General features: G+C 38.3%; 2 protein-coding genes across 2 annotated transcripts in view; both read right to left on the bottom strand.

Annotated features, from left to right (window-relative positions):
- Window positions 1-10,772, bottom strand: part of LOC118412577 (choline O-acetyltransferase-like) — a 31,923-nt gene extending 21,151 nt beyond the window's left edge. Inside the window, exon 1 of the mRNA XM_035815524.1 lies at window positions 10,616-10,772. The gene's annotated coding sequence lies outside the window, so the exon portion shown is untranslated. The remainder of the gene's footprint in view (window positions 1-10,615) is intronic.
- The window catches only part of LOC118412582 (vesicular acetylcholine transporter-like), a 43,133-nt gene continuing 20,676 nt past the window's right edge, over window positions 1,101-23,557 (bottom strand). The window contains exons 2-3 of the mRNA XM_035815531.1: window positions 18,183-18,289; window positions 1,101-3,913 (exon numbers count right to left, since the gene is read on the bottom strand). Of these exons, the coding sequence (XP_035671424.1) occupies window positions 2,230-3,780 (1,551 nt within the window). The 5' untranslated portion in view covers window positions 3,781-3,913; window positions 18,183-18,289 and the 3' untranslated portion in view covers window positions 1,101-2,229. The remainder of the gene's footprint in view (window positions 3,914-18,182; window positions 18,290-23,557) is intronic.

Raw genomic sequence — 23,557 nt, 5'->3', positions numbered from 1 at the left:
GACCTCTGTAGTTTTGTTTGGTCACGAGAACCTTCAGAAATATCGAGAATCGAAACCTTATTGCTAATGCTATTTCCGTCCTTTCCACGCATCATCTAACTTTTAAAGATTCTATCGTGTGCTACTCTGAATTCGTAATGTAAGAGGCGTACATAAAAAACAAATGTACAACAACTGTCAATGAACTCTCAAAGTAAACTGTTAAAACTTAAAAATGATGTAAACCACTTTCCTTACGACTTAAAGATGACATTGTATATAAAACACGTACGGATGGGGCTGAATTTGGTATTATTCTGAAGAATTATGTCTTGATCGATGAGGCACACGTTTCGATGATGGCTGGTACCCTTGAACCCTTATCGCTATTCTTTTGATAAAGCAGGCAAAATACTCAACAGAAAAATGTAAATCATTTTTAACTTTATGCAGTACAATGCAAGTCAGTTGCAATTTTATGTTAAAGTATTTGAGTATACTGTAAATGCAGAAATGTTCGCGGTGGATTAAATAATGTTCGCGGTTTTCGCGGTGACCACTTCACCGCGAAATTAAAACCACCACGAACATTTTTCTATTATGGTATTTGACTGCGGTCTATGGTGTTACCGCGAACTTAAAACCACCGCAAAAAGTCCTTTTTCCGATACCGCGAAATTAAATCCCCGCGAACTTAAATGCATTTACAGTATTTCGTCTTGAGCAATATATTGCAATATTGGTTTAGTTTGTTGAAAAAAAACCTATTCGACACAAAATGGTGAAACCATGTATCTTTCTCTTCCCCCATATATATATACTGTCCTTATGGCCATTCGTCTATGACGCCCCTATCTGCAGTTTTGTCGCTCTGCCTTGTTTCAGGTAGATTGATGATCAGATTTAAGACATTCGCTAAGGCCGAACAGGACTCCAACGATTGATTCGGTTGATATTAAGACTATATATGGTAGATGAAATGAACATATTCCGGAATTCACAATTATACTAGAAGATAAGAAGTAATTTTCATTCATGAATCATGTGACAAAAGACTAAAGACAGCTATAAACGCACACACCATTGATAACGCCTATCTTACAAATGAAATATGAAGCGGGTTAGGAAAAAGACAAGATTTAATAATGCATCAAAATCAGCTCTGTATAATATACGAACAAACAGCGTTACCACGTAATACTACACCATATCTAAAAGAGTCATCCAATTATGTCACTAACAAAATAGTTCATAGATGATAAATTTGGATGATAAGTTACTGCGACTTCACGCCAAAGCATACGTAAGCTATCTAATACAACATCTTTTGGAACAGGAAGCAATTTATACATTTCCTTAAGACTATGCTTTGCTTAGGTAAGTTTACAAACCTTTCCAGACAAATATATTACATGCTACAAGCTTCAGTCTTAATGAATTCAAAACGCAGGTTGAGACAGCGAGGAGAGTCTTTTGTTCGGAGCAAATAGCAGATGCCATCGTTACATTTTCTTGGTTACCATACTTTTAAAACAATAAAACCATCAAACATCAACAGTTGATTCAGTGTTACCTCATTATGTTTATGAAAGAGATTATCATTATGCTAACTTACATTGAAAGTCGTCTATCCCAAAAGACATGACCAACATTTTACAACTTGATAAGCAACACCTAAATATGTTTCAAACATTGTTTGTTATTATTCTTCATAGAACGTTCCGGGACCAGCTAAGATAAAAGCTAAGAATTATACCGGATTCTTTATATTACAATTATACATAATACTTGACTACCTGAAATTCAGCTAAGAAATCCTCTACCCTCTATCTATCTTCCAACAAGAAATACCCAATACTTTATCTAACTCTAGACATAAACTCAAACGTCGAATGCCTACGAAGTGAGAATATGTTAAATGTTGTGTCTTACTATACCAGGTTTTTGTTCATTTGGTTGTGTTAAAATTTAGATTTTGAATCTATGATCTGAGTTTAGTCATTGATAGAGATGGTTTCAATGATTCCTACGTTTGTTTACCGGTTGGAAAATACGATTCGATGTCAATTTAAAATGTGAGTTCTGGTCCAAAGATGCAATGTTCAGAGCTTCCTTGCAGTAACGTTATTTCTGCTACAGTATCACCTTACAGACAAGCAACCATCTTTTATGTGATTGTACGTATTGATTTTGACATATTGATGCATTATGAGGATAACGCATATCGGAGTAGTAGAGTCATTGCTACTGTCAGTATTCGTCGTCCCACGAGTCTTGGGCGAAGCTGCCTTGAAGCTTTTTGATCCTCTCGTCTTCAACTTGTGGAGGCGGCGCCACGTGGTTTTGCTCTTCAGGTGGAATCTCCATCGGCTCTTTCCCCTCATTGGCCTGTTGAAGGTACGTCTTGTAGGATCCCGTCACTGGTGGGTCATCCAAGAGCACGCTGTGTTCCTGGAAGTCCGGTTTGATGGTGTAGATGTTCTTCAGGAAGAGAAGAACAGGTGCGTACAGGATGTTGACTAACCCGATGCCGATGTTGAGCTGGAGGAAGCCGAGGTCGTGCATGATCTTGCCGGCGAGCATTGGCCCCATCGCGTAAGCCAAGGAGTAGGAGATGTCCGCGATGGCGTAGATCGAACCATACACGGACGTGTGGCGGACGTCGACGATGTAGGCCAGGGTTGGGAGCATGGCGGTGCTGACCAGGGCCTCCCCGAAGCAGATCCCGGCCATTGGAAGGATGAGGACAGCGAAGCTGGTCGCTTCTGGTACGATGAAGGTGCTGAGACCTTGTACGACCAATCCGACGAGAGCTAGCAGCCATTGGTAGTGCCAATACTTCCCTGCTAACCAGACTGTGAGACACACTCCCACGATGTACGGGATGAAGCAGGGTAACCAGACGATGCCCATTTCCCACTCGGTTGAGTGCATGGTTTCCTTCATCCATATGGCGATTGTTGGCTCCAGGAAGGCCAGAGACACGTTGCACATGACAAGGGCTCCACCTGCGATGGCGATGTAAGGGTCGATGAGAAGTTTCCACATCGGGGTGCCGACGAGAGTGTTATCTTTGCCAGATTCCCTATCGGGGCGCGTAACGAACAGGAGGAGAATGCCGTCTACGAGACAGATGAAGGAGAGAGTCAGGAATGGAACTCGCTTCCCCGCATACTGGTACAAAATCCCGCCGAAAGGGGGCGCGACTAGACAGCCGAAGGATATGAACGCTAGTGCTATTCCCAGGGCTTTGCTTCGTTCTCCTTCTTCTGTGAAGCGATCTGCGATCATGGCCAAGCCAGCCGAATCGGCGAAGGCGGATCCGACACCTTGGAGACTACGAGCGATGAAAAGAACGGTGTAACTACTACCGAAAGCAAAAACAGCTGTTGAGATGAACATGACTGAGATGCCTATCACCATTGGCTTCTCGTATCCTGTCCTATCAATCAGTGTTCCGGAGAGGGGGTTGACAATTAGTTGGACTATAGCCTTGGATGCGAACAGAAACCCAATGTTAATGTCCTCGTTTTCGTACCCCACTGTCGTGGTGTTCCAATACGTCTTATTGTCCGTGCCGTTCCAGGCTGTCTTCTCTTGAATCGGTTCGAACGCACCTATGGAGTGTAGGTAGTCCGGGATGATGGGAACGATGACCATGTACAACATGTTGTCTAAGAGGAGAGCTATACACACGATCACCAGTACAAGCTTCCGTTGAGACTTGGGGTCTTGGATTTTTTCCATGAATCGCTCCCGAAGCCCCTGTAGCGACGGTGTTTCGAATCCCAGCACGGTCATGTTGTTGTTGCTGCTGTCGTCTTCTGGGTGGTAGAAAATGAAGGAGGATGTTCCACGTCTTTTTTGCCCTCTCTTCCGTCCTTCACTCTCCTTCTCTCTCTCTCTCTCTCTTGGTTCCAGTCTCAGTGGCGTGCTGGAGGGCAAACAGAGACACGAGTCACTTGGGTTGTCTTGTGAAATCCTTGCCTTATTATTAGTACATCACATACAGTATCATATCCAAAGTTCCGTGTGTCATTAGCTCGTGCAATGTGTCCACTGATGTGTGAGCAACAAAAGCCACTGGTCCAACCAAATCCCTGGATGAGTAACTCCTCTTCCTGCAAGCGCGTCCGTCCGAAAAGGAAATCAGTCTGGTGCTTTCCTGTGACGGTTTCTGCTCAGAAAACTAATGAATATTTTTAATTACAATGTTAGCTGGTATCCTCTCCCTCGGGTATCCCGGGCCCGGCATTAATAGGGATGACCTAATGCTAAACGGTGTCAACGAGAATAAAGAAAAATAGTTCCTACATCATTTAACCGGCAATCGCAATTCAGCATCTGATGCTAGGATCTTAATGCATGATTCATTTTAGGCAAGTTTCAATCCATCCATCGTCCATTCTTTTAAAATCTAAACAAAATACACATAGACTATCATCTACCAAAAGGTACACATTAGTAGTACTTTTTGAGACAGCAAAATGCATTTCTCATATTGAACTAAATCCCACATTATGTTATATCGTTTTCAAAGTATTCATTTATTATTCCGGTAAAAAAAATAGGTCAACACCTCACAAATATGATCTTTCAATTTTTTACTAGATCAAATAAGATACAGCCAATGGAATTGTTGAGAAAGAAAAGCCCGGAAACGTGTAATTTCTTCTTTGTGTGACAAAACAAACACAGGTCCTGCGTCTTTTACAGAGATTACTCTAATACATAAACACGTCAGTTTCCCTATTTGGGAGGTTGTAAGAAATGGGCAGTTAAAACGAATGTCATGTCCCACTAAGTGGCTGGGCCCTTTAGAGAAGAATTCTAGGAAACAACATCACGAGATGCAATGTCAGTCTTCAATTTCCGGTAGCAGCGACTTTCAGCCATTTTAAGGTAATGAGTTCTGACACCATTAGTGTAATGAGGCAAGGCCTGTTAATCGTACGGGGCGCATTCCCACATGCTCCCCTAATCAATCACTCCCCGAAACAAGGGCACGTACAGGGGTTACAGTGAATGTCACACAGAAGAGAGAAGAATGCGTTTACAACATTTGAAAATACGCTAAATTAAAAACTCCGTACTAGCACATTATGGTTAATCTTTATTTGCGCTTTGTAATTTGATACAAAATAGGTGAAATAGACTAAATCTTAGAAATACCATAACTTTAATCTTCAAAGCCTGTGTAGAAATTGTCAACTATTTTTTTTTTCAATATTGTAATTGATATCCTAGAGAATCAAATTTCTTGATTAAAAAAAGTTCCTTGTATTTCTATGTGTACCCAATTGACCATTCATGGACACAATTCAAATGTCGTTTCTTGCTGGAATATTACATTTCCACATACATATCTCTAGTTTGTTTGAATAAGTACTTTGAGTAATGCCCGGACAACATACAACCCGAACCCAGTACAAGGATATTCCGTAGATATTTCGGAACCCATTTGTCAAGACTTAACGTGCAGCCAACGTCATTTATGTGGCACATACATTACGCGGGGCGTGGCTGGAATTGCAAAACGGCAACATTATTAGAAAAATATAGCCTTAATCTTTGATGACGTTATTTATGTTGACAGATGGTTAATGGCGCTTTCTTCAATCTGTCCGGTTTGCGACACAATGTCGTAAATCCTAACTTATAACATTTATTAATAAATCATAGTCATAAATCTACTGACGCCCCCTTACGGCAAATACTTGATGATTTTGGATTAAAAGGCATAAACAAGAAACAAATTGAATATGAAGTGTAAGAGTCTGGCTTCTTTTCAATGTTGCAAGGCTTGCACTGTTTAGTCATATGAGAGATTTAAACAAACCAGCAGCTTGAGCAACAAGGAGACTTTGTTGCCTCAGAGCAATATCTAGTGCCGAAGCCGACATCTTGCTAACTTTACCTTCGTTTAACCAGCGCAATTTTCTTTTCCCCCTCTTAGAGATATCAGTTGTCATGTAACAAGATAAGTAATTGATGGCCATTTCTGATCCAAAGCGACAGGAGGGTAATGAAATAATTCATAAATATCGGCGTCTCCTCTACAAACTCGCGTTCCATTCAATTTGTATCGAAAAGATCCATCATTTTCTGGCAAACTACTCAATTTGTCCTATTTGTGGCGTGGCATTGTGCGTCATCCATCCATGCTGATCTTCATTTTCTGCTTATTTAGGTTCAGCTGTAACTCCCAAAATCACATTAGCGACGATTCGGGCCCGACTGCCGTCTTGATTAACAAACCTATGTCTGCAATACAACTGGGATGAGGACGTCTTTTCCCCTTAAAGTTATTATCAAGGATAACGCATGGGTAGCAATTTCAGGTTGAGTAGGTTTATCTCATTGGAACTTTGCCGTTAACTTTTAAGTACATCTTTATTTACAACATATTGAGGGTGGGTTACTGTCAATAAATTTGTATGTATTGCACGGAACCTTCTTAGAACTGAAGCCATCTATCGCAGCAAGAGTTTGTGATATAAAACAATTCAGCTGTTTGTATACTTAAATAAGATTTGAAGTAAAATTTACTTCCATTTTAGCCTTGAGCAAGAAGTATTGAATTGAGATCTTTAGAACTATAAGATCCTGGTACATGTTTTTATATCACCAGAACTTTAACGACACCCCCTCTCAAATATAACAAAATAACATCCAACCAAACTGAAACGGATAGATATTTTGAAGAACTCATACCTCGACTTTGTCAAGGATATTTAAGATCTACTTCTATCTGGGTCTTTGATGCTATCCATATTTCTTCGGCTTACGGCATATGCAGTCCGTGTAGTTTTCTGTCAAAATGCAAGAGGAACTTTGAAGCTATCTTCCACCGTCTCGAATGAACGTTTGATCTGAGATGGATGGAGAAGTATGATGGTTTTGTGAGTGCATATTACAGAATTTGGCGGCGCATCCAACTTATCCCCATCCAAAGACATTGTGTAGATATTACATGTAAAGATCTTGCAGGACAGATATTGTAATACTGACTATAGATTTTCCGTGTAGATGCTTCAGAGATATCTTTGTTTAAGCAACAAGATCGATGGAGTATGTGTAATCGTAAGAATAGTTGAAGGATGTTACTTTGTAACTTCAAATCCTCCCTTACACAAAAGACTTTTTGATGTGCCATATGCAGGAAATTCAAGTTCGCATGTCTCTGAAAGCAACCCGTCACTGCTCAAGTATTTTTCAAAAGCTTTTACAACTTCTTTCATTGCAGTACATTCTACTTGCGTTTGAGGTGGCACAAATGATTTACAAACCAAACATACAGGAACTACAGATGCCTTTTCACAAGCTAAAAGGAAACTGTTAGTGTCCGTTACACACGTCATCTAACACAGGATCTTAGTTGCATTCGAAAAGTTACCGATTATAATCATGAACAGGGCTTGACAGCATACTTGTATACATGTACGCTACACGGCAAATGTATATGATGTAATATAATTCTGCGTGAAATAAAATTAAAAAGACTTTCCATGGACTATCTTTTGCCAGACGCCAGTTCTTCAGGTTTACTTACATAGTTGTGGGTAACCATAGGAAGAAAAATGATAACTTTTTAAAGTATTATTTATAACCTAGTTAGGCGTACTCATCTTGAATGTTTTTGCATTCTTGTTCTGACATACTTAATTATAATTGCAAATGACTTATAATTTACTCTTCAAATCCATATTTTCTAAGACTACAAGGCATTTATGTGATGTGCTTCATCATTTACCTCATTGTTGGGTATATCTATTGCTTTAGTGAACCTTCTCATGATTTCCCAGCGGATTCGAACCTCGGGTAGGGCAGACCATGGCACGAGAATCTTATCAAAACTCAGCAAGAACCGACGTCGGAATTCTCACATATTCCAACTTATAGCAGGGGAAATACTACAGCCAAAATAGTAGAAAAAATAGCAAAATATTAATAGATATTATCTAGAAAACGGTTTCCTTGTGTTTTTCTTAGCGCATTTTTTTCGAACTACTGGCAGTTCGTTCATGAACTAAGTATAAGTGCTGTAGTTAATTTTGGCACCATTGTGATTGACAACAGTTACTGGCTGTAACATATCGTGGGAGCAAAGACCTCACGTAGGATTAACGTCAATCTTTACCGGGATATTCGCCGGAAATGTGCGGTCACGGTTCAAGCGTTTGAGACAGGAAACTTATATCATTCCACGGGGATCGTAGTAGTGAGAACAATCTGATGGAGTAGGTGTTTATGAGTAAAAGAGGTATTTATATGCAGCATCACATCCGCCCAGCAGTAGCTGGGGTAGTAACATAAATCACATCAACCTACTTCAGCATTCATCAAGTGTTACACAATATCCATCTTACATTGCCTGTAGAAACAGAGAAAAAAATGAAAAATACGAGCGCATGTGGCAAACACAGATAACGGTGGTATGGACTTTTATCTATGTCTAAACAACTTCATTTGATAAAATTAGACCATTTCCAAACATGCCTCAGCGCTAGATCAAATGAAATGGTCATGGTCGTTAAGCATGGTTTCTACCATATGATTACACTTGCAGCCACAATCAACTTTGGATCTAAATGTATAGTATAGACGTTTTCCTTGGCTTAGTCGGGTTCCAAGTCTCGACAAACGGATTATCCGTAATCCTTTGCACCCGTCTCCAGGCGTATTTGGTAATGGAACCGTATTCCCACATGTCTACTAGCCAGACTTAGCAGTGCTGGGCGATATCCTGCTGGGTTTTCTCATAACTTTATCCATAAAAGTGATATATCCGTAGTTAATATTCCCGCACCTCGCGGATACTACAACCCATATATCTCCTACATGTTTATGTTATATTCAATGTATATGTTAACTCTGTTATAAATCTCGATCCGACCATAATGTTGAAATTTTGTAAGGAGCTTACATATGCATATAGAAAGAGATCCTGATAGGTATTGCGTTAATTATAGCTATTTTACATTTCAGTCATGTATCGAAGGTGCCCGCTTTTCCGTCTTTTTGAGGGTCAAACATAAAACTCTCCATGCGCACAGGCTGGTAAACGTACTTTACATGATTGAGTAGAAAGTTTGGAGTTTTCGCAAAAAAACATTGGAAGTATTGAAATATTTTTGACCCAACATAAATCTTCAATAAAACACCAAACTTTCTACTCAATCATGTAAAGTACGTTTACTGTTAATGCTTACCAGCCTGTGCGCATGGAGAGTTTTCTGTTTAACTCAATACAACCTTACAATCTAAGCTATTTTAATAACAAAAGACATTTAGCAAAGACTTTCGGACAGTTCTTCAAGTCCTTTATGTCATACGTAGCTTTACCAAGGTAGACCCAACGAGACAAGTGTCTATAAAGTTTCACAAAATGTAATTACCCTCCATTTCCATCGATAACGCCTTTTATCTACTATAATCTATCTACGTATCATACATTCATCGTTCACGAAGTCTGTTGCCATAGCATGTCAAGAAAATATCGTCATGACAAGTACCATAGAATAAAAACAGCAATAAAACAACTGTTTGAAATACATTCGCATTGGGTCTATGCATTCTTATACATACATGAACCTGACAGCAAAACAATTTCAGACACCTGAAGATTTTATGATTGGAAAGACAGATGTACCAAATACCATGGTTCTATTCCCTGGGTGGACTACCGAAGTGCCCCATGAGACTAAGCAAATATGACGATGATATTTTCCAATCTGTTAGCCGTGTGGAGCTTTTTGACATCACAATCCAAATCTAATTACCTTGAGCTAACAGGGATCTGAGAAGACGAAAAGCAGACGGTTCGCACCGACCTTTGAATTAGTGGGGAAATGGCAGAGGGCAGAAATAGCCTCGGAGGATTCCTACACAGTATGTGTCTAACGTATCAAACGCTATTGGAAGAAATGGCAATTCTGTCTCACCCTTTCAGCAATATTTCATTGGTATGAATGATTACGGATAAACGATATTGCGGATAAAGAGCCGCAAGATTTATATGATTACAACATAGAAATTGCATATCCAAGTGGTGTATTTTTTTTTACAACAGAAACTCGTAATTCTGAGGTACAATTCTGAAAACCTTGAAATTTTAATCTAGCACTTTCATGAGTATGCGTCGAATGTTGTCATGTTATTGAGCTTTCCAAGACTACAAGCATGCATGGATATTGAATACTGAAAAAAGTTTGCATTGTAAACTAGGAATCAAGCTCTGTACGTTTTCATACTTGTTGTGCGAATGCTGTTGTTATAGATAGAGAACTTTTCCCCTTGTACAAACCAAAAAAAGACATTTCATAAACATTTAAATGTCTGTAACCAACGATGATCGTTGAGTAATGCTGTGCACTTATGATCTAAATATATGAGATAATCAAAAAAGGCTTACTAATAGTAATACTCTCTTGCCCATATACATTATTTGCTGTACATGAGTATTTGTTTCCTGGTGAATATATCATAGTACACCACAACAGATAACAGCGATTTCCCCACGATTTACGAAAATTGCATTTTCTTTTCTTAAAATACCTAGCGTATAAAATAAACATCCGTGTTAACGTATAATATCGTAGACGAAGACAACAATAACAAATAAAACCGTACATACCTAAGGTATATGTAGCCTGGGATCTGTAAGAGTTGCAGAAAACACAGCACGAAGCGCGCGCTCTCAGTAACAAGTTTTGTAAATGCTCTCTGCGTCCTACAGACACCAGTTAACCGCCTCTCCTACCAATATCCAATCTACCAAGGCTCGTCATCTTCTGGACCTTCCAGCATTGAGGCTGATGACGTCATATATGGACAGTACCATTATTGCTAATGGGGAGTGACTCAATGACGTAAAAAACGGGCAAGAAAATCATACTAATGATAATGCCATATGTTTGTAGTTTGGCACTAGAACAATAAATTCTGATTCTAAATTAGAAAACATCGAAAACATCGAACTATTTCCAAAGGATGATCAGTTGCTTATAGAGTGACATCTAAAGGAGTTTTCTATTTTCTCTCCCGCATTGAAAGCATTAACGTTGGGAATACGTTGAAAGCAAATTGAATAAATTGTATCATAAGGGGATGTGCAAAGGTTGTCTTCCGCAGGACAATTACTAGTCGAGATGAAACAAAGTCATCTGTAATTGCTATATCAAATATATCTGTAATTGCTATATCAATATAGAAAAAAAATTGTGTAGAGACTTTCACTTTAAGCCCATAGTAGGACAGGGCTTTATAAAAGTTATGTTAAGTACTAAGCTGTCAAGAAAATAAACGGAACCATAACCATGCGTTTGTTATATATACGTGCCATGGAATTCTAATTCTATGCTGTGGCTTCGTTATATACTTATATACGGATCTCTTATTATTACCCAGCCTATGATAGGTACAGTTACGTTCTCCTGAACATATTTGGAAACAGGTTGTGCCACTTTAGGTTTTAGAAATTATAAATTAGTGTTAAATAGTTATCCCTTCTTTATATCTGATACCAATTATAATGTTCTGTTAAATCTCCTTAGTCTACGATCGTACTGAGACCTCGCTGCGACTCAAATTTAATTTGTGTAAGCCTTGATTTTACATGTTAGGCGGTATGACTGAGTGGGCAACAAAAGAAGTCAAAAACGCTTTTATATGATAAATTTGTTGAGCAATCTGTCACGTTTTAGATCGCAGCGCGATCACCAAACGCTCTCCGCCCTACTGTGAATGGAAAGTGTGGTCTTCTCAGTCCTGTTTCCGTCTGACCAACTCACTCAAGAAGCTGGTGTAATTACGTCATGACCAATATGCCTCCAGTCCAAACGTAATGGATACCCTATCAATATTGATATTTCATTAATGTAACAGGTTCCACCACATGGGGGACGTAAATACTGCTCCGTTTAGGGGGTATTCCTTAAAATTTTCATGGCGCAAAGTCACTTCTATATCTTTTTTTTCTTCTTTAGGCTCCACGCCCACTTATTTTGTTCTTCAACATAAAGATGAGTTTTGAAGAATTTTGAAGAAAATGTGAATAACGCATGCTACGAAATGGATGAATAAAAGCGTCAGGATTTATGATGAAAGAAAGAAGGAAAGGAAGAAGTGTCTAAGGGAAAAAAATTGACTTGATGGCCCAATGGTACATGAAGGGAGAGCATAAAGTTATGGATTTTTTCCGGCTTTAGGAGAAAGGTCCATAGGGGACCTTAAGATAGTAAAACGTGACACAATGGAACATTGAAAATAAAACAGAAACACACGAAACAACGGAATGGCAATACTGCTACTGTCAGTTAATCTAAACAGACATTGACTATGCAAATATATGCCATTTGAAATACAATCGATAGCATGAAAAAGCAAAGGCATAACTAAGCTAGAACGAAACAGTGTAAGATATAGTAAGTGTCTTCTGAAGAACTCCCCCCACCCCAAACACCGCCACGTAACGAGAGTTTGCCGATATGTCCCAGACGTCCTCTCCTTCACTGTTCCCAAACAACTCCATTCCCGGAAATCAATGGCTATTGTAAAATTTTCATTAGTGCGGAGGACGGATGGGGCGATGGGCGGGTGACCTACGGGATAAACGACCGCTTTTCACTTGATGAAATTAAGACATCCCTCTCTTTATGGGCACATGCCTGCTAATCGCATGGTTGCAGGAACCAAACCTAAAAAAGTTGAAACAAATTAATTTATTTTGTTTCCCAAAAGAAAATTATTATTTTTTGCTTAGTTAAGGAATATTCTTGATGACGCTATAACAAGTCAAAAGAAATACTATGTGAATATTTAGTAGAGTAAGGACCAGGTCACTTATGTTGTACAATAGTCGTGCAAAGGATGTGTTGGTGTCGTCCACGACGTTGTGCTATCGTATATCATTATCTGTCGGCTCTGCTACAGTCTGCTTGAAAATTTCACGACATCTATGTCGTACGACGATCTACGACGAGTCTGGCACTGCTAGACTGTTCCTGACTGTCTGGTTACACAACACCCTGTACAGGGAAACCCGCCTTCATAACAGCTCTTAGTTTGAGCCAAATTTCCTGCGCTGTCGTGATAAATATTTTACTGTCACCTCTACCTACTTGCGGTATTTATGACTTAAAAGGCTCAGGTGCCACCGGATTGAAAATTTGATCTATTATTGAATGGAAAGTCGCAATTAAAACTGAAAGCTCCCGTTAGGGGCTATGATTGGCAAGAACGAATGGCCTCCTGGATGGAATTACAGCGAAAATAAGTTTGGCTTCCCGATCATCGTTACATTTGCCCGTATAAGTGAATTAAGTTATGTCACATTAGATAACAGAACGTCCTTCGCTGTTACGTGCTATAATTCTAAGTACCGAAGGAGGTGAATCTATCTTCTTTCCTTCTAAAGTAATACTGTTTGAACTACAAAATACTCTGGATTTCATCCTTCCTTCCTTCCTTCCTTCCTTCCTTCCTTCCTTCCTTCCTTCCTTCCTTTCTTCCTCTAGTGTCCTACCTTAGCATTGTAAACGGCTTATATAAACTTAATAAAATTAATAACAAGTCATCTCAAAATCCAGTGATAGTGTCAGATATATTTGCGATCTTGATGTCCATGCAAATTGTTTACCTTTTAAAACGTTTGCTAGGTATGCAATAATCATTTAAGTCTTAATATCGGTATTAATATCTATGATAGTTATTGCAATTATAAATATAACAAGGCGCTAGAGAAATGAAAAAAATTTCACGGTTTCTCCACCAGCCATTTGTTACAACCCAACCGCTCTGAAAGATCGATATCGCAAGGAACAATTTTAAAGATGGTATTCATAAACGTGCACGAACAGATATCCCTAAATAAAAACCATATTATTCTCCCAGTTATAAAAGTCGGCGTGGCAGTTTGGACACATCGGACGGAATCACGGGCCGCTATTGATTACTTTTTCTTATGTTAATTTAATTAAGTGGACTCCGAGAGCAGCAGAAATATTAAATTGAAGGAGTCTTGGGATTTGGGCGTAACGGTCTGATTAATTACACGTACGTCTGCCTCCGGAAATGAGAATATCCGAGTGAATCAAAGACCTGTGGGCGGGATAGATGTTAATGCACTGGGGCTTGTGTAGGATTGAGAGGTGGTCCACATTGTTAAACGTCACAAATAAACGCACAATCATAGTATGTCCCTTTTGTAATATTACGTTCGGCGTACAGATCCTAAACATACAAATAACAGTAAAAGGCTGCATTTCTCTCACGAATCTTTTTACTGGAAGTTGTAAATTAGGGAAGGCTTACTGTCAAAGCTAACGACGTTATTATGGATCTATTTAGTTTGGAATGCCCCAGGGCATATTTATGTAACCTACATAATACCAGTTGTATTGGGCTCATTAGGGACCGTACGGCGTTTAGTGAGGGGGGAGGGCCGGTCGCCAGAGGGTCGGGTCAAAAATTTTTTGCTAGGCCCTCCCCCCAGGTAAAAATTTTTTTGCTAGGCCCTCCCCCTGGCAAAATATTTTTTTGCTAGGCCCTCCCCCCTCCTATCAACTTTGAAAAAATTTTCAAGACGCCAACTTTTAAAACATGCGCTCCCATTTGGAAATGTGCTTTGCGTCCTACTTTTTCATGATTTTCATCGCAAAGCGGATCTCTCGCCCCTAGTAAAAAAAAGGAAAACAGAATGGCTCAAACTATTTGCTTAATAATAGAGGGATAAATATCTGCTTGATGGAGGCATAAATATTTGCTAAATTATAGCAGCTATTTCATTGTTTTGATATCAAAACAACACCTAAAAAGCATTTGTATCTGGATTTCTAGTAGATTTGCGCCACGAAGCGGCGCGTGCCCCGCCCCTTTAATTTACGTATTGCAACTCGCGGGCCGCCCGGAGCGGCTTGACGGAAACCATTTTCAATGAACATGTACATATAACGTTACATTGTATTTTTAACTTTTTCCTGGTTCTGTGGTGGTAATAACTTACGGTAAATCGGGGAAAAAATGAAAACCAAAACAACAACACGATTCGACTAACCAAAACTGTAGTGGGGAGGGGGGCGCCGACGCATGACGCTGATTTTCCCACGGCGGGGTAGACCGATCTCTCTAGCCGCCGGCGGGCGCGAGAACGCTGACTTGCCGGAGATCTTTTAAAAATGACACGCTTTTTTGTCACGATTTCGTGCATTCTTTTTTAGGGGAAAATTTTCTGTTTACTACGACATTTCTATGAAAAAAAATACGAGGGTTTCAAGTTTTTGCGAACGACGTTTTGAACACCATGTCTGGCGCCAAAGGCACGAAGAATCGCAAGGTAGGTCCGGGGAAATTTTGAAATCTTGACCCTCTTAAAAGCTGTTTCCTGCAGTTTGAGGGAAATATTTTGCTGGCAAACAAAGCTAACTTTAATGGCATTTCAATTTAGAAATACAAAATCAAATCCCCCCGAACACATTATCACGATGTCGGCCACCAAAGGCGCGAGGCCGGTCACGTCAAACTAGATCCAGGGAAATTTGCAAATCTTTACCCTCGAGCTCTGAAACGCAATTTCTTACATTTTGAGGGCAATAGGACAGGGGTAATTTTTGCTGGCAGACTAATCTATAGTTTGATAACATTTCTGTAAGTGGAAAAGGTTTTCGAGGGCGATGCATAAGCCCCGCCCCCTCCCCTTTCGCATTTTCACTGTGTCCCGAGCGCCAACCTTGGGCGATCCCTTGCGAAGGTCCAGAAAAATTTTGAAATCCTGACCCTCTGAAACGCTGTTTCTTGGATTTTAAGGGACAAATTTTGCTGGTAGACCAAGCAATTTTTTTTTTGCTTGGCCCTCCCCCCAAGTCAATCTTTTTTTGCTGGGCCCTCCCCCTGGCAAAATATTTTTTTGCTAGGCCCTCCCCCCCCTGGCGACCGGCCCTCCCCCCTCGCTAAATGCCGTACGGTCCCTTATGGGACTTGGAGCAGGATAACTGCGCATCAGTGTTGGGTTAGACGATAACCCATTCATCTTTACATGTCAGTGTTTAAGGATCGCTGCCTTGTTTTGAACAAGTAAACAAGCAAAATAGCGTTATGTAATATGATACTGATTTTTGTTTGCTAGAGTCCATTCCAAGACACCGTGCGGATGTTTGTTGCCATTGTTTAGAATTTATTTTAAAGTTTTGTAATTATATGTCTAGGACATTTGATAATTCAGAAATATTTTAAAAACTATTTCAACTTTATAAATATTTCCCTGGTTCTGTAAAACTTTGGAAATATTAATGGTGTGGAATTGGATACTTCTAATGGTTTCTAAATAATGATAACAGCATTCTACCATTATTTACCATTTTCTACCATTTTCTACCATTTTTTGTAAATGTTTCAGTGGGCTGGGAAGATAGCAATTCACACATCCTTGCAAAGTATGGTTGGGTGCCATGCAAAAATGGCCCACCACAAAGGATCCACCAGTGCCCAGCGGTGAAATGTAAAAATATACAGATGCAACAATAGGGCTTACTTTTATGGGGGCAATAAACTAATTTCACAATTTGGCAAAGTTTACAAATATTTGTAAATGTGAAATATTCACGCAGAAGTTTCACAATTATTCTAAATAAAGATATTTTTGTACAGTTACTTTCAAAATATTTCTAAAATATTCAAAGGAATTAAAAAAGATGAGTATTTTCTCAGTCAATTTTTTTGAAAAGAATTTAATTATTGTGGCTCAGATATTCTTTTATTCAAAATAATTCAGACTAATTACAAATATCACCTAAAAACCCGCATGGTGACTTGGAATGGACTCTATAGTAGATTAACCCTTGTCCCGCTGGCAGTGGTATGCAACCTTTACATGAGAAATAGCCCAAACTCATAACAATACAGCTCAGCATGACAAGGGTTAAATATGGCCACCCCGTGTATAAACGGGCTCCGCAGGACACAATTAATGAAAGCAATAAGCTAGAATACCCTAAAATCCTTACATTTAGATGGAAACTTACCAATAGTTAATTGTTACCTATCTGACGGTAATAGAAAAGAAAGCACCGAATGCATTAATTTTCCTTCTTAGCTAAAGTTCACATCATCGGTAAAGCATATCGATAAAGAGGACGAGGAAATAGAGTTATAAATGACATAATTTCCGCCGATCAGGCCGGAATGTAGCTCCACCACATATTCTCATATATTCAAGGTATTTCTGCTAGAAAGGGTGATATTCAATTCTATCTTTAACCTGTCTAATTTGTACAGTACGCTCAGAACTGAATAAAGATCAGGTTGCTCCGCCAGTGGTGTTGGTGACGATTTTTATGGATCTTTTTACCGCTATCCGTGTAACTGTGTAATCGGCTCTACACAGATCCTGCGATTCAACATTAACATTCAAACCACAGACTTTAGTATAACGTCGAAAGGGTCGTTATCTATCACAGTGCAAGCTTACATTAAGGATCCTTTTTTGATTTGGGCACTCACATCTAGAATGGGTGCTCTTAACTCCAACCTTGTGATATGTGTACGTTAGTTGAAGATATACATCATCAAGAATAGGTCATAAAATGGGGGATCTATTTGTGCAGACTTTGAAAAAGCTGTAGCCAAAGTTTCAAAGTCTAAAAGGGAGGTTTGAAGTTGTCGAACTCTATATATTGTATTCTGAGACCTGCCAAGCTCATTTCCCCCAAATTGACATTGTTTTTATATGGCTAGACATTTTTTAGTTTAGTTTAGTTGTTTTTGTATTTTCTTACTATTGCTTGCATTTGCTGGGTCTTTCTGTCTAATTACACATTGTTTAGCTTTTCAAATACCTTGAAATACATCATGTGTGACTACTCAGAAATCAAACGAAGAATGTAAGATGCATATAAGTTCTGTTATATATCTTCTAAATTGCTGTCCCATTCAACAGAAAACCAAAACAACGCCTGCATTATACAAAATCTAGGTTCGATGACTTATTTCTATACACCATGCTGATCAAAGTGTTGAAAAAATTTCTGCTCTACATGTATACTGTACTAATCGGTCTGACAATTTTAATGTAAAAAGTTACATTGATATTGACAAATATAACCCCATATATGGTTATTTATATTCCTTGTAACACTTTAACTCCAAATCAATACATGGTTGTGAAGTTTACGTACATGTCTAAAAGATAGCAAAGGAGTCAAACCCACCTTAGATAGCAGCTACTCCCTTTCTGGTCCTTCCTTCAGTGATGGTTTCTTCCACTCTTCGTCCTTTATGGCTTCGTATCGCTGAAGCGTGGGCGTGACTGACTGACCTACAGTGACACGAATAGAATCATCAGGAAATGGGCGTGGCATATGGACTTTTCAATATTTTTAATGTAGGGTTATTAAACATATTTAGTGTGGATTTGTGGGTTCAGTTGCTTGTATATTAATTAGATAAATATATTTGTTAACCAGTTTTACACCAACGTGGTAATCAAATTGGTAGATTCAAGTCCTCTATTCGTTATATTTCGTTTATTTAAGGGTTGATGATTTATCAATTCGTATGGTATTTGTTATAATTAACTCTTCTTATTCTGAATATGATTAATTAGCTTGCTGTTAGTTTTCTTTTAGTTTTTCATTTTCATGGCTTTTTGCATCTACTAGGTTTGGTCTCACCGTTATATACCTAATTGTAATCAAAGAAATGTTATTTATGATTTTCAGAAATGGGTGTCATCAGAAAAGTTACCATGCCGCTTTTGTTTTATATATGTATATAATGGATATATAATCATGTAAGCAATTATATAACGTTATGCCTATCATTTGTTTGATGAGTAATTTACGTTCTATTTCATTTGTATCACGGAAAGCTTTGGATAGACAATCGAATTTGACGTCACATGCATTCAATTGAGACATGTATCTAAGACTACAGAAACAAAATGTACAGCTATATCAATGTCACTTTTAACGTAAAAGGAAGTGTTTTCTTCTTTATAAAACTGTATCTCTGAATAGTTGGGGCGAGATATTTGACATTAAGAATTTTTAGAGCGGACTTGATTATTGTTGATTCATGCTTCATAACATAACGAATATCAGAGAAAAATCCCATCTAAGGCGTGATTCTAGATAAATCCAACTTGTTATTTATTTATTTAAAACAAGGTTTTCTTAATGTCATTATATTCAAACATTTACTTAATGTTTAGTATAAAGTGATGGAGAAAGAGAACAATAGTCCGATTCTAAAACGTTTCTGATCTAAGTAATGTATGTTCTTAAATTGTACCTATAAAGGGGGTATTATAAATATCCGTTCTTCTGTGACGCCGAATTGATGTGGTAAAAATATCTTTGAATTGCACTTTATTAGATTATGGTTTATAACGTAAATGATATTTGAAATAACAGGTTGAGTTGCCAAACTCAGAAGATTGTCTTAAAACAAAACGAACCACTTCATTGCATAAAACCATTCAGAACTAAACTAACCTTTACATGAAATACGAAGGTCACTTTGCCTTTGCTACAATTTGAAAGTTATGACTGATTATGTATTGCTCATCGTCCCTAATCCGGTTCTTAATCAATATGTCCGGAGCTCGATCAATCCTGGTGCGGGGGGCTATTCCGCTGATTGAATGGAACGACATCCGGTGTGACGTAGTTAGAGGACACTGTCGAACATTTCGAGGTTATTGACAAAGTTACGGCGTCCTCAAGTGAGTGTAGGGCAGACGCCACAGCCACTGCTTACCATAGAATACCATGTTAAAACACACTGAACAAAGGCTAAGTAAGATTACTTACAAAATTTATTGTTTAAAGTATGCTCCACAAGAAAGCAAAATATAAAAAGTTTGTAAAAGCCATTCCAAAAGGGGGATTACCATCTATCGTATGTCAATTTTGTTTGCTATATACATGTAGCGTTTTGAATGTATTTCCACATAACTTTGATCTGCCTTTGACTTTATTTGGATCCACAGTTAGCTGGACAATGTTGTTAGACTTACGCCTCTATAAGCTTGTGAATTAAGCAATTTCTTTTTTTACAAAAGTCGGAAAGCTCAGACCTAACCTATTTCTTCTACCACAAAAGGCCCTATAATTGGACAAAAGAAGGATTTTGAAGGGTCTTTATTAACTAATTGACCAATCTTAGTTATGGAGTACAGCTGACGTTAGACTTCGTTAATTGTATATGCTGTTTCCTGTTGTTGATATAACTGTTGATGTAACTCTGTGTTTAGTTTGTATTTGTGCACCATTATGAGTATATGCATTAATGTTTGTTAACTCTTTCAATATGGGTACACTTATAAACAAATTTGTCTAAGTCTCCTACATTCAGACTTAACTCCAAAACCGTCTTCTCTCTTGTCGTAACAGGAACAAATGCCTAAATGTCCTATCAGCGCATTTTCAATCGCCAAGTCATTCGGACGTACTGTGTATTTCTGTAACACCCTTGACAGATCTCTATGGTTTACTTTATTCTATTTCATTTTCTTTGCAAAAATAACACGACAACTTCTTTAGATCTGAACCGTAGATATTCTTTTCAAACCAGTCTACTCAAGTGGTAGGACTTAGGATAATGTTATGTTTCCGGCTACCTAATCTGGCCTAGTAAAACCCTTCTGACACTAGCCTTGTTAGGGTGTGACTTGGGGTAGGCAAAGGACATAAAACTTTCAATCTCTGACATGGCATACAAACATTTTCTTATACATGTGCAACATTGATGTATAGCTGTATAGTAATAACATGTTATTGAAAATACCAGTGTTCTAAATCATTTTAGTTTCACAATATTAAACTGTATTTGTCAGATCACTGGCCAAAGCCTTCATCAAACAATCCCTACATACAGACCCCTTTTTTCAGGACTATCAAAAAACAAAATTAAATAACGCCTAATGACGACAGCAACACCCTTATGATGTAAGAAAAACAAAAGCATGACATAAATTACGCTCTACTACTCTCCGCGTCAAAGTAACAGTAATAAACATGCCGACTCTAATCACTTTCACCATAATGAGTATTGAAGTGTAAGTGTTACAAATTAGGACATGACACAGTAGATGGGGAAACCTACTTCATATGATATCCCCTGTGTACGGTTTCTTCAATAACGATAGCAGTATCGAATATCACTGCAGTTAGATTGGGTGTTATGTGGATTAAATCATCAGCTATCTTATTGTATTCCTTAGGCAGGGATTTTCTTCATCCATCGCGTAAGACATAACTTATTAGCACACTATTTTATGATTAATGCCTTAATATCCGATCATGAATAACGTTTATAGTAATAAGGCCTAATTATTTTAAAGAATTGTATAAGGAACGGACGGAGGCCAATGGATGGGATGTATAAAGAACATCAAATCTTTTTTAAACTAATTAATTGGGATACTTTGAACATTTGATGCATTTTCTTACATCTTGGTTCTTGTCTGCTTTTATCCATACTAAATGTTGTCTTTTGCCAGTATACGTTTTGGCAAAAGGGTGTACTCTAACAGACGTTTGGTATAAACATGGCAATATTTCACCAAAGAAACTTAGACCGACTGCCGCTTTCCTTACAGAAAAACGAGGTTCAGTCGTGCTTCAATGGCGATTACCTACAAGTCACACTAAAGCACGTTAAGACATACTGGACTGTGCTATCTTTGACGTCATTGTGCTATCTTCGCTTCATGCCACACTTGAAATATAGTTTTGATTTTCCTTGATAGAATTGATAAATGCACGCCAGCGTCTCCTTGTATACATCGTGATGATGTGACACGTATTGTCATGAAGTAGTTGTCTCTAGTCTGTTTACCTAAATGATTGTGGTACATTGTACCACCGTTATTTCACTTTAAATGTAAATGCCTCTGTGTGACTTTTGCGCCGCTGAATTCGTTGTCTTGGCGCCAGTCTAATCCAGTCTAGAACATTTGTCGCACGTGTTAGTAACAGATACAGTACTTTTATAAATTATATATGTCAATATGAGAAATTTCTACATTACATCTAGGAATAACTACGCCTAGAAAAGCATTGGTATGTATATTATGTAGGGTTACTTTTCTCAATCGATCACTTTTACCTGAGGGTGTTTTATAGAAAACACTTTCTTCCTATTCCGAGAGACAGATTTATTTTTTGTACAAGCCAATGTATATATATTATTCATGAAGTTATGTTAGCCATCTAGCCATTCCTTGGTATTAACAAAAATTGCCTAAGTTATCATTTTCTACGTGGGAAAAGTGCATATCAGCCTGAGAAGATATTCTAATACCTGACAGAACAGTTTGCATCATTCAAATTATCTGCTACAAGTTCGTGGAACAAGCAAAAAAAAGTCTCTATTAACATCATGTGGACAGTGGAAAATTTGTGGCTTTAATTTAGTCTTTGTATGTTTGCAGCGCTAGTCAAGACCATCGTGGCAAATAGTTATTCTATCGCCAGTGTTTTTCCCATTTTGATTTTAAGACAGACTGGCCGTCAAAATATTCTTACGTGATGAATTCTTCCAACTTACAACCAGCCGTAATTATATTCTTTGTCAAGATGGAATTCTGGGAATCACGGCGAGATCTGCATACATAAATCAATACCTGTCTACATGACCTTTACGTTCCTTCGCCCATAATATCCTATTTGACAACCTTGTTCACCCCTACACAGCATCTTAAACTAATTGCCAATCTCCTTTATTTACCCAAGCCTGCCGAGACAAATGGAACAACCTGCCCATCAAGAACTTACAATAGTCTCTTTGCGGCTTTCTTCACGTCTCATAAACAGGGGAATGGACCCCGGTAGCTAATTGGTTCAGGGATTGATGAACAGAGACACCCGATTATGTCAGCGCAGGTGCGTGACCCTTGACTCCTTGTCCATATTAGCCAACATTAGGGGAACATTCATGGTCGTTATTTTCGCGAGAGTAAACATGAGTTCATCATAACACCAAAGCCATACAGGACATAGAGGAGTGTGTAAATGAACTAATTTTGGTGTTTAGTATTTTAATTTCTGGTTGGAGAATACGGAAACTTTAAGAAATTACTTATGTTAGAACGAGCAAATACAACACGTCTCCAATTATATTAAAAGTTTCAAAGAATAAATGCATTGCATTTAAAGCTGTTCTCAAAATGTTGACAAAGGAAATAAGTTATCTAACTTGGCCTCAGCAAATAGATTCAACCCCTACTTCCCTTATAAACACGCATTGAAAAATGTCTGGGGTTTTGTCTTCTTGTGCTTCAAGGAAGTATGCTTCATACATAAAATGTGTATTCGTTTTATTCTATAAATTGTAATAATATCCTTTGGGAAATATTTCAAAATAAAATTTGCTATTATAGACAATATGACCCTGCGTATCATATGTATATCTTCATGCTGCCTAGTGTAGATTAATTGCTGAGGCATGATGAAAATAAACTTATCAGAATCCGCAAATCATCGTGTAGGACCACTTTCCACCAGACGGCGATCACGCTGAGCTCTCGCTGCGACCTAGAGCGGGTGTGTGTAACCCTCGATTTCATACTGAGTATATCATG

Source organism: Branchiostoma floridae, chromosome 3 (genome assembly GCF_000003815.2).
Source record: "Branchiostoma floridae strain S238N-H82 chromosome 3, Bfl_VNyyK, whole genome shotgun sequence".
NCBI lineage: Eukaryota > Metazoa > Chordata > Leptocardii > Amphioxiformes > Branchiostomatidae > Branchiostoma > Branchiostoma floridae.
Note: the sequence above shows the minus strand (reverse complement) of the source record. Positions and strands in the feature narration are given on the sequence as shown.